This window comes from Sprattus sprattus (genome assembly GCF_963457725.1).
Source record: "Sprattus sprattus genome assembly, chromosome: 15".
In the NCBI taxonomy this organism is placed as follows: Eukaryota; Metazoa; Chordata; class Actinopteri; order Clupeiformes; family Clupeidae; genus Sprattus; species Sprattus sprattus.
The window spans coordinates 14947763-14959841 of record NC_137913.1 but is presented as its reverse complement, the minus strand read 5'-3'; the positions used below and the strand labels follow the sequence as shown (position 1 = coordinate 14959841).

Below are 12079 nucleotides of genomic sequence, written 5' to 3'. Positions count from 1 at the left end.
AGCCATTGCTTGTGTATCTTCACACTGCCCTGTGCACGTATGCTTGGGGGGAGAGTGGGTGGAGTGGGGGTGGGGTAGACACTGGAAATAGCTCCACATTTCACACTGCTCACCTCCACCTCCCACGTCCACACATCCCATCTAGCGCCCTTGCACAAATCATGCCAAGCATACTCCAATAGGTCCCCACAGTCATATTTCTCTTGCACACAGACACTTGAACACACACATTCAAACACACACACACACACACACACACACACACACACACACACTCAAACACACACAGATACAGACACACACGTACACACACAGTCAAACACACACAGATACAAAAACACACAAACTCACACACACAGTCAAACACACACAGTTACAGACACACACACACACACACACACACACTTGAGGTGGGTGGGAGCAGGTTGGATGCCATTTTATCCTTTGCTGACGGAGCATTTCAAACACTGGCAACAGACGGATGATATGCATGATTGGGTCCCATTTACTAAAGCCAAATGACAGGAATGGAGTGAACGATTTCATTTTTTCCTACAAATCCCAGGGAGGAAGTGTACTACACGGCCATTCAGAGTGTTTTACACAGCTCATTTAAGACAGAGTGAAGCCTATTACTAGTATACTTCAAATGCCTGAGTTAAATCAGTCTGTAATGACTCTTCAGTAAAGCAGTGCGATTTCAGAGAAATTCCCATCTCTGGTGCATGGCACGGGAGGACTTCACATCACTACAGCTAGATCTGTGGCAGTCCATGGGACAGTAATGTGTGCACAGCCATTTAAGAGTATGCAAATGACTACTAATAGCTTGGGAGAGTCTATTATCTTGCAAATGTGTTTCGTTACGTTTCGTTTGTGTGTGTGCAGCCACGTGCATGTGTGTGCTTGTGTGTGTGTGCACACGTGCAAGTGTGTTTGTGTGCGTGTGCGAACACGTGGTTGTGTGTGTGTTTATGTGTGCGTGCACGTGCATGTGTGTGTGTGTGTGTGTGTGTGTGTGTGTGTGAGCACGTCCTTGTGTGTGTTTGTGTGTGTGTGAGCACGTCCTTGTGTGTGTTTGTGTGTGTGTGAGCACGTACTTGTGTGTGTTTGTGTGTGTGTGAGCACGTACTTGTGTGTGTTTGAGAGATGAAGAAAAGAAGGAAAAACGGTGGAGGTGGAAGTGGGTGTGAGAGAAGGAGGGTGGGATGTAGGAAGTAAGAAAGATGTAGTTAGCAAATTAAATAATACCGTGTAGTAATTATTTAGATAAATACCCACACTTAAATGTTGTTAGTAAGTGGGGATATCTAGAGCCCATCCTTCACTCTAGTTTGAGCTTTGAGTGTTTTAAGTGCTGCTGACTTGTCAATCTGACCATTTCTACTGGCTGTGTGAATGCCAATTCAGGGGGCAAGAGGCAGCCCATTGATTACGGATAACTAATTGGAATGAGCTTTCAATAAGAAAAGGTTTTCAGGGTTGATTAAAGCTCTGTCTCAGAAGATTGGTGGGAAGCCCCTTATTTTCTCTGTTTGATCCGACAGCATAGCTTCCGCTGAATTTACACATTACTACAGCTTACAATATGAGATGAATTAAGTTGTGGAAATTAACTAAGGTTACAGACTACAGACTATAAGCATCATGTTCAGGCCTTGGCTTCTGTAAATTGTCTTGAGACATAAGACATTTTGTACATACAGTAACTCTCTATAACTATTTATACCAAGTATTGACTGCACTCATAAAGCGTTACAATGTTATAGTGTGAGCTCTTACAGCTTGAAGTATTAGAATAATATCATTTGACCTTATGTGACTCCAAGCTTTCATAACAAAAGTTGTGTAGGGCTTACACAACCATATTATAACCCTTTATGAGTGCAATCAATCAGTTATATAGACTTATGTCTGTTTCTATGATGCATTTCTTCATCAACATTTATAAATGTGCTTATAATGCTTGATGGATACTGGGTTTAAGTAAAGTGTCACCAGAAAATCCTTAAACGTCACAATCGAAAGACACTATCTGTGATGGCCACTTAGTCTAATCGTGAACCCTTTGATTGAGAAATGCTCAGTCAGGCTTTCAAACGAAGCCTCCAGGCAGCCTTTGGGTTGTTTCTCCACACATCACAGTCTCACAGCTTTGATTGCAAGTGATGTGATCAAGCTAGGTGGGAGCGGTGACCCACACCTCAGGAAACATTAAAGCCATTCGTCCTCAATGTTGAATGTGTGAAGATGTGAGTCACCCAGAGCTTCTCAAGCGGTAAAGCATGTCTCATCCAACAGCAGGTGGGTATGAGCATGAGGCACAACACTAACCCTTGCTGCACACTATAACAATGTAAACCATGGGAAAATCCAGATGAATATTAAATACAATATGCATACACACTGAATGGAATCACTGTATTGGATCAAAAATATCCTGGCATGTGAAAAAAAAAAGTCTGAAGTAATTTTGAAATGCTGGATTGAAAAAATGTAAACTGAAACAGAAACAGAGATTGTATACGCCTATAGTTAGATGAGCCTAACTGTAATTCTAACCTCAAGCCCTGTTTGTAAGCACATTGTTTGTCATTGTGACACAGTATGGTTCACTGCACTAAAATACTTTAATGCTTCGATGGGTGTTAAGTAATTCAAATTGGAACCAAACAGTTGGAATCAGCAGTCCTCTCTCGTGCTGTCACACCTCTGGCTCTGACAGCAGAGCTGATGAGAGGCACCCTGGGACCTATCCATGTGGGGAGAAAAGGAGGCGGACGAGGAGGAGTGTTGGGACTCAGCAGCCTCGTCTTCATCTCATCAAATATTGAAGCGTTCAATTGACAGGGAAGCAAACGCATAAAATGTAGAAATGAATATACCAACTGGGGCCTTGCACTATCCAAGCATGATCCCCCCCCAGACACACACACACACATCCCTAACAATAGGATTACCAAGAGCATTTGAGTAGTGAGGCTGAGGGATAGGAGTGTGTGTCCATTACAAAATTATACTAAATGTCCTTCTCAATGTCGCGATGCACCTCAGTATCTCCATTGCAGCAGAGACAAGGGAGGTTTCACCGCTCTTTGTCCCTATGGATGCAAAGGATTATGGGGACTGAAGCGTGATGTGTGTGAAGAAGTAGAGATGTTTTAGAAACATTTTAACCTCCATGCAAATATAAAATGAAATGTGGTGAAGTGAAAAATGTGGTGAAGTGAAATTTGAAAAAAAAGGGTCCCAGACATTCTGTTAATGTTAAAGTTGGGTAAAAAAAAAAAAAAAAACGCACAGAATATCTCTGTGTCTCACTGTTTGGTGACCTTGAAGGGAACAGCTTGTGTGTAGGGAGTGCAAAAGAGAACTAAATATGTAGATCAACTGAACCGAGCGCTGAACCAAAAGGCTCTGTCAGAAAGCAACTTGTTTGAAACTCAGTGGTTTAATCATCATTTTGTGCACATCTCAGCATTAATTGACGTGATTAATGGGGAACTAAACGCAAGCATTAAGCACTCAGAACTACTCCAGAGGTGGTGAGTGTGCATGTTTGGGGTGGTTGGGGGTGTATGTTTTCTACAGTCTTATCGTGTTTTTGAACATCTCCCAACAGGTTTGTGTGCTAATCACCTCTGGTGAAACACCTGAAGCTGATCCCCCAAGGCAGGTAGCCACTTAACACACACCTCAAACTGGTCCATTTCTCAACATGTCCGTACTATCTCCACTACACAGCTAGGTTTATTCAATGGACATACTTTCAACCTGGTCATGTGACAGAGTGAGTGTGAGAGGGAGATTTGGCAGGCAAGAGTTAAGAAGGGTGAAATGTGGGAGAGACGAAAATAGAGTGTGGGCGCTGGTGAGGTGAAGATAAATAGGACAGGTGAGGATGAGGAAGGTGGAGGACGTTTAGCTAACCTCTCAGAAGGAAAGCCTAATGATGCATAACATTAAAATTGATTCATGTAATGCTATACTCTAGCTATAGAATAATCACTGTAACACTCCTGAAATAAAATCCTTTGCAAAATGGAAACCCTTGGTTTAAAAAAAAGAAGCTATTTTTATAGCGCATATAAGCTACGTAGGGCCAAACCTATTCCAAGATCCCAGATTTAACCCTAATTATACATGTGGCCAGAGGTCTATTGATTTCTATGTCACCTCTCAGCAAGGCATTCAGCCCACTATGAGCTCTGGATTCAACAGTGCCAGTCATTAGCAATGTGAAGTCATGACACCATTCTACCTTTGAAGCACAATAGCTGAAAAGCCTACTTGACTAGCTTCGATTCTTTTCAGCAACACACCTGAAATGACCCCGTTTCTGTTCTATACATGTCAGCCTGTCCTACAATCATTTACAGTCATTGATTCCATAAATAGATCTCAGTCTGCAAAATGAATAGACATTTGGTAGACAGTTCCACAGTGTCAAAAGAACCCTGCGATAATCTACATATTTAATCACAACCGACAAGCACAAAAATCATATGCACCCATGGTTATTGAATACTTTGTATTTCCTGCCTGAATTCTGTCAGTAGAGAGTATTTATTGACCAGAGATACAATCAAGCGGGGAAGAAATGACGGAACGTGACCACAATGTTAATGTGTGGACTCCAGCAGTGACTGGTGACGTTGGTAGGCACTGTAGATCACAAGCTACTTGAAGCGTACACCTCAGGCCAAACAGGATGTACTCCGAGAACCTGATTCTAACATAATACTCACACTCCCTGTTAAGGAGGTCATTGTGAAACAGAAACTGTTTTAGATGCCCTGAAATACACAGGTGTACTGAACATGCAACAGCCTTGTAATAAAATGGTTATAACTAAGGTGCAAAATGTGCTTATAACCGTTAATAACCATTTGAGCTACCCTTGAAAATGTAAGGTTAGTTTCACCTCTGTTATTTAATGAAATGTTGTTATTTTAGCAGTGCCATAGATTAGAGGGATTAAATATGCCTGTTGCTACAATCAGACACCTAGAACACCCTTCTTCTGTTCTCACAAATATAGCAGACGGCTCATTTGACAGGAAAAATAGCTGATGCAAAATAAAGTCAGATCAGCGCCAGAAGAGATCTGTAATACAGGAGGCTTCTTCGAAGAACACGGCAGTGTTAATGCAGACGATGCCAAGGTATTTTTAGCAGATTTGGAAGTACGTAGTACGTGTCTCTCCAGAGCTATACATTTTTCATTGCTCCGTGTTCTGTGATCTCCGAGCTGGAAGGCGTTGTGTGAGCAGAGGGATTGCATTTTTTTTTTTTTTTTTTTACACACACCCCAACTCCGCGGGGCACCACAATTCAGCTTGGATTAACACCCCCCACTTTCTTTGCCTCCTTCTCCCTCTCTCTCTCTCTCTCTCTCTCTCTCCCTCTCTCTCTCCCTCCATCTCTTTCCTTTTTCACTGTGGCTCAGTTGCAGAGTGGAAAGAAGAGCCAGAAGGAAACCAGAAGCACAGAGTGACCAGAGTGACCTCATGTAATGCCAGGGTAGCTTTTGTCATGCAGAAATTAAAGATAATGCCTTATACAGTTTCATTGCTGATTGGAAGACTATCCTCCCATTGCATAAATCAAAGTCTGACGTGCAATTCCTTTTTTTCCCCAAAGAAAAGGAAGCACTTCACATCTGTTGGCTCTATGATCAACACAGTTAGATGATTTGACACTGCTGTGCTGCTCAGTAGAGAGGTCCTAACGGTACAACAGATGTCAATTCACTGCAGGTGAGATCCTTTATTTAGGTATCAGCAGGAGATAGAGGAGTATTTACTCAAACACACCAGGCTTTGACATTCATTTCTAAACAGGGATAAAACAGACTGACTGCTGTGAGAACAGAGACAGCATTAGTCATAAAACTGCTACACGAGAGAGACACATTCCTTTCTCCATACTTGCTCTTCTTTCATATTCACGCCAGGCAGTCATGCTAATACACCCTACTGTGTTTTCCCACTAGAGACATCATCAATCAACAGAATCGATTCTGATCAATGAGTCACCTATTTGACCTGCCCCTTCTTTTTGCCATTTTACCCACTTGAGCGAATTTAACAGTTGGATAATGTTGTCTGGTGAAGAAGGATCACAAGAATAAAGTGCAAATGCTCCATTAAGGAACACGTCCCATTGTCCTCATCATATTCCATTTATTCCAGAGAGTTCTTTAGGAAAGGTCATGCTTATGACCTTCACCATATCTGCCAGAGGACACCCGAGGCAGTGCAAGCTCCCACTGGAAATTCAGGAAAGTGATTTACTGACCTTCCTAATTGGAGTATGACAAGATCCCTGTGTGAATAATGATAGTAGCACCAAGGCTTTGTATAACACAGTTTTGCAAGGTTGACCTTTCAATTCACACATCTCCCCAGCATATCAATCACATGTATAGATACATTTTTGCACAGGTAAGACCAAAAATAATTCAGGCTACACTAAGAGGCCATTTATTATGATAAGACATTAGTGCAAAGCTGTATTTATGTTCTCTGAACTGAAGGCATGCATTCACATTGATCCTCAGCAGAATAGGCTTCTGGAAAAGCTAGTTATCAAACAGCTTTGAGTCTCCATCATTATGGAATACATCAAAAGAGCTGGTTCTTCACAGCCACACAGATATATCTAATGTAGACATCTAATATATAGGGAGCCCATTTCTATTCTAAATGTACTCCAAGCTTGGAGAAAAAAATCAATAAAAATTGAATTAGTCTCTAAATCTCCTAAAGACACCCAGGGAGCAAGCTGTAACAATCAGACCAATGCAGAAGAACCTCTGCACTCTCACACATATACCAGAAGCACCTTAGAGCATCGCATACAGTAACATCACTCAAACAGAGATCAAAAGCAACCAGCAGCAAACCTCAATTTGTGTCTCAAGGATGAATATTCATCACTTCCAATGTCACCTCAGGGAGAGAAGACTCACATGTCACCAACTAAGGTTCATTCCATTTAATGTCTCTGTCTTAGGCTGAAGGACAGCCTTTGGGACAGAAAAAAAACACAGAAAACCCAACTTTGCCTCCTTGTCATTGAGTCATATAGCCCCATGCACCTGTTTCATACCTTAAGCAGTCGCACAGAGGGCAGGAAGGCTGACTGGCACAGTTTCCTGATGGTCCAGTTGAGTGGGCGAGGGGCGTCCTGCTGGTTCGCCGCCCCGGGCCCAAAATCCCCACCTCCCGCAAAAGGGCCCCACATGGGGGCCGAAGGATGGGATGGGGGTCTCCAGCCAAATCCGGCTCAAGTCATGAATCATGTCCCGCTAGCACCACTCCAGTACCGCCACCGTCACCACCACCACTGCTGTTGCTTCCACCGCCTCCGCTCCGCCACCTCCAAGCTCCCCACCGCCGTGCCCTCACCTAAACCCCCTCCCCTCTTTCCTGACCCTCCCCTCCCCTCCCCACGGATCCACGAGGCACTGAGACGCTGCCCAGAGCATCCAGTCCGACCTTCTCCTCCAGCAGCCAGGCAGACCCAATTCTGCCAGAGGTGACCCGGATCATACGTTTCCGAACGAGCGAGAGAGGAGCGCACGGGGAAAGCAGAGAGTGAGGGATGGAGAGGAGATGAGAGAAGAGGAGAGGAGAAAAAAGAGGAGCAAAGCAGAGCAGAGCTGAGCAGAGAGAAGCGCCGTGCACACACACTCACACACACCACCACTCCACCAGAGGGACGGGAGCAGCTGTGTGCTCTAAAGCAGCGAGTACTGTCTTCAAGAACGGGGGGGGGGGAGAGAAGGAGAGAGAGAGGTGAGTGACACACACACACACTCACACACACAGTGCATATGCTCAGGGGAAGCTCAAAGCAGAGATAGGATAGGAGTGGGATAGGAGATGAATGATAGGAAAATGATATAACTTCTGTGAGAGTGAGACTAAGGGATGGATCTTTTTTTAAGACTGAGAGATGTGGAAAAGGTTTGGAGATGCATTTAAAAAGAAGGGGGGAGGAAGAGCACAGGATTAAAATATTAAGAGAGAGGATGAGGATATTTTAGGTGAAAGAAAAAGAGGATGACTTTCAGGACAGATTTTTGTAAAGGATATATGGAAGCTTTAGCATACTTAATCAAATGACAATTGATGTGAGCAGCATAGAGAAGCAGAGATACAGAGAAATCTGAATTAATAAAATTTTATTTCACGTGTAAAAATAAATATATAATTCAAATGCAGCATTTCTCGGAGACATCACTTAGCACATCCCCATATGCAGAGTGTCTCCATTCCTCTCAGTCATTTATTATTTAAGGCATCCTTAAACTACTTCAAAGTGAGGCTTTGAAGCTTTTTCTTTGGAACATATGGTAAGGGATGAAAAAAACATAAATCTAAAGCTTTTACTTGGACATTAAATGCTTTATTATTAATGTAAAACGCTTTTAAAACGGGACCATTAAAATCCTCGAAACTTGTCAGCACAGCGGAGCCCTATTGAAGTGGGGCAGCTGTGTAAGGAGAGAGGAGGGGATTTTTTTCAGGTCCAATCGGTGCAGAGATAAATGGCTGGAAGAAATCCTGCGTGTGGAAGAGAGGGAAACGAAGGCTCCCTGCCACTCAGATATATGGGGCACGCTCCCAGTAGATTACACTCTGGGATGAAAACCTGGCAATCATGTTAAGTCGGCACACATCGCATCGCATGGCGCATGGAAATGTGCGGCACATAAAGGGAGCGCAGCGAGGAATGCTAACTGCAGCGTGTGTGAAACCACAAGCTCCATTTCTCTCTCTCTCTCTCTCTCTCTCCCTCCCTCCCTCTCTCTCTCTCTCTCTCTTTAACCGCATCCATTCTCCTCCCCCCGAACGTCGCATAAGTGAATGCCTTCTGATGTGCGGTGGGCCGGGCGAATCCGGGGGTAGGGACGTGCGTAGCCATGGCAACCTCTGTTTATGCTGCCGTCTCCCCTGGAGCCCATTTTAATGTGCAGGTATGAGAGAGAGGTTCCTCTTTCCCTTCACATGATTAAATACACCCCAACGCCCCTCAGTGTGGAGGCTGTCTTCAGAGCAAATCACCTAAAACTTGCAATGTCTTTAAATGCTGTTGTTGATAAGGTTCCCCATAGTTAAACATAGTGGAAATTTGACTGTGTGTGTGAAAAAATGTGTGAAAGGTGCTTTTATTTCTCTCTTGGAAATGTCACATAAGGTTGTGTCAGACTAATAGCCTTAACACATATCCCTCTGGTCTCCCCACAGAGTCAAAGGGAAGTCCTTTGGAGGGTCCTGGGAATCATTGAATAAACAGTGACAGGAGCTTGACACGTCCTGCCACCCCCAAGAAATGTGTGCGGACAGCCAACCTAATCACTATTCATTTATTCACATGGCTCACTACACTCCATAGCCTTGCACACACACACACACACACACACACACACACACACACAGACACACACACACACACACACACACACACACACACACACACACACACACACACACACACACACACACACACTCCTACACAAACCCGTACACACACACACCAACACATGCATACGTTAATATATATACGAAGAGACAACTCAGTACACATTGTTATCTGCAATACGCTCTATAGAGAACAACCGTTTTTGGACCCATGCAAAAGCAATATAATGGTTGCACTGTGTTCAATACTCTTATGATAAAGGAATATGTGATAATATCCAAAGGAATCTCAACGGGCATAAAGCGAATTAATCGTGTCAATGAAAGGATCATACGTAGCCATTCATCCAAATGGTTACATCTCAGATAAGATTTCCCTTGTTGCCAGAATGTGAAAACCATAATGGCAAAAAATACCCTCCCGTCCAGGCCACCCCAACCTGAACCTTCTCTGCCTTCCTCTCCCATAACTTGATAATAAGTCCCATAAGATCATGTCAACTGACACCTCTCAAATTCAGTACGCTCATGCAATCAACTTGGGCCTTTCAACTCCATCCTTGGACAAGTGTGTGAAGACCAGACACAGATACAGAATAAGCTCCATATTCAGACTTACGTTTTAAATTGTAAAACGATAAATCTTCTTTTTCCTTTCTTTAATACTACCCATCCAAAAATACATTTTACAAGTGCATTTCAGTTGTGCGTGACCAAATACACATTTTATACATGAAACAAAATCAAATGCTTTACTAAATTCTACCTGTAGTGCATTTATAGGTATGGCATTCCGATGGCTTCTCTACTCTCAGCATTGTCATATTTAACCCTCTAATTCCCAAAGTGTTTGTGACGGCCTGTTTAAATTCTACTTATAGCGGCATTACTTCATTAATTCATGAAATAATAACCCACTTGTGGATACATGAGCATCTCACTTTTTTTTTTTTACTGGAAACTGGGTGTGTTGTCATTGACTTTTCTGAAGTATTGCTTAATATTGTAGGCTGAAGAGGCTACTGACACTCTGAGCACCACAGTCTTTCTCATGGTGCGCCCCATAGCCCCATAGCCCCAGGCATGGTCCTGCACTTTGAGCATTTCTCTAAGCTGACAGTTACATTTCATTAGACCGACAGAAAGCATCCACATCCACATCCACCTCTCCTCTATGCCTTAACATCTACTCTCATTATTAATCTCTCTCTTCTTCTTTAACATGCTGAACCTGAATTTGTGTGTAGAGTTCCTGTGTTACACCCCTTGGACACTAGATGGCAATACTCTGATGCAGAACAAGCCTTAGGAGCGCTGGAGCGCTGTCATTTGTCTTTGCAATCAGTGCCTACCCAGGGGTCCAGAACATTAGAGGAAAAGGAGGAAGCATACACTACCATCATTTTCAGTTATTCAGTTCATCAGTTAGTTAAAACTAATTGAGCCTTTGTTACTATTTATTATCTAACTACTCTCGGTACTGCTGATATTTCCAGTGCTGCCATTATAACCACTGATTTTAAGGTTCAGAGTTAATAATGATATACCATAGTCAATAAATCAATGCATCTTATATATAGTTGTAGTTGCGCTTTTATATGGACTTGGGCTAGAATGTAAGCATTTCTGGTTAAATATTCTGTTAGAGAGAGAGGTTGACCTGAGGGAGGTGTGGAGGGTTTCTCACTTGTCCTTGATGGCCTTTGGTCTGTGAATACAAGTCTCAGAGACTCGTGTCTCCAGGGCCTCATGGATACAGGGTGACACCCCTTATACTCAGAGGGCATATAACTGAAATGTTACAATGGCTGATTGGAAGATTCTTAGGTTGAGCTCTGTATGAGTGAACTTCAGTCTGTCTCCATTGGTGTGCACCAATGTACAAGATTAAACTTGTTTCCTGAACTGATCCTATCTCAGACTGACTCAAAATATATGGTATAAAAATATTACTATCACACCCCATACTTGTTCTCACCAGCACTAACACTGGAACTAGCTCTGCCAACTGGAACCTTAAGCAGAATAAAAACTCCACCTTCCTACACAAACCATCTCACATAAAACATCTTATTATTTGTGATGACACTTCTACGAAGCAGTTTCAGTAATTGAGGCATTCTTAGAATAAACCCACAAGGGAAACATCCTGTTTTGCACAGACACCTGTAAACATCACTAATTAGGTGATTAAGTAAGCAACTTACAACTTACAGACATTATTTCTTCATTCCGTCTGAACACCTTAATTAGTGTCTAAGGTTTGATATACATAACAACATGTAGGAACAGTCAAATAGACAAATAGACAAAAAGGGAAGGGACCTTTTCCATCGTATGATCGACATGACAAATATGCATAAACAAACCACAAAACAAAGACATTTCTTCTATCGTCCTCATACATATAAAATGATGATTACTGTGTTATTAAAGCAGCATAACGGATTAATTGCTAATCGCTAACGAGATGCTAGTGGAGAAAACCTCTTGAAATTTGCTCACTCTGACACTATGACAAACTAGTTAGTCAACAACTGTCCTAACACAGTCAAACTTCAAGCAAGTGCAACACAAGACAAAGCAAGACGGCAAATAAGCTTACTAGTTCGGCATACAGCAGAAACCGGGCGGCTTCAGGCAAACCT

The 12079-nt window shown here is 42.8% G+C and overlaps 1 protein-coding gene across 3 annotated transcripts in view; it reads right to left on the bottom strand.

Annotated features, from left to right (window-relative positions):
• trpm3 (transient receptor potential cation channel, subfamily M, member 3) overlaps positions 1-12079 on the bottom strand; it is a gene marked incomplete at both ends in the record, with an annotated part of 118176 nt that overhangs the window by 77816 nt on the left and 28281 nt on the right. Inside the window, one exon of one of the 3 annotated variants that reach the window (XM_080852699.1) lies at positions 7114-7248. The exons of the other annotated variants lie outside the window; for them this stretch is intronic. Coding sequence (XP_080708825.1) covers positions 7114-7248 — 135 coding nt within the window. Of the gene's footprint in view, positions 1-7113; positions 7249-12079 lie in introns of those variants that run through there. 3 annotated transcript variants of the gene reach the window in all.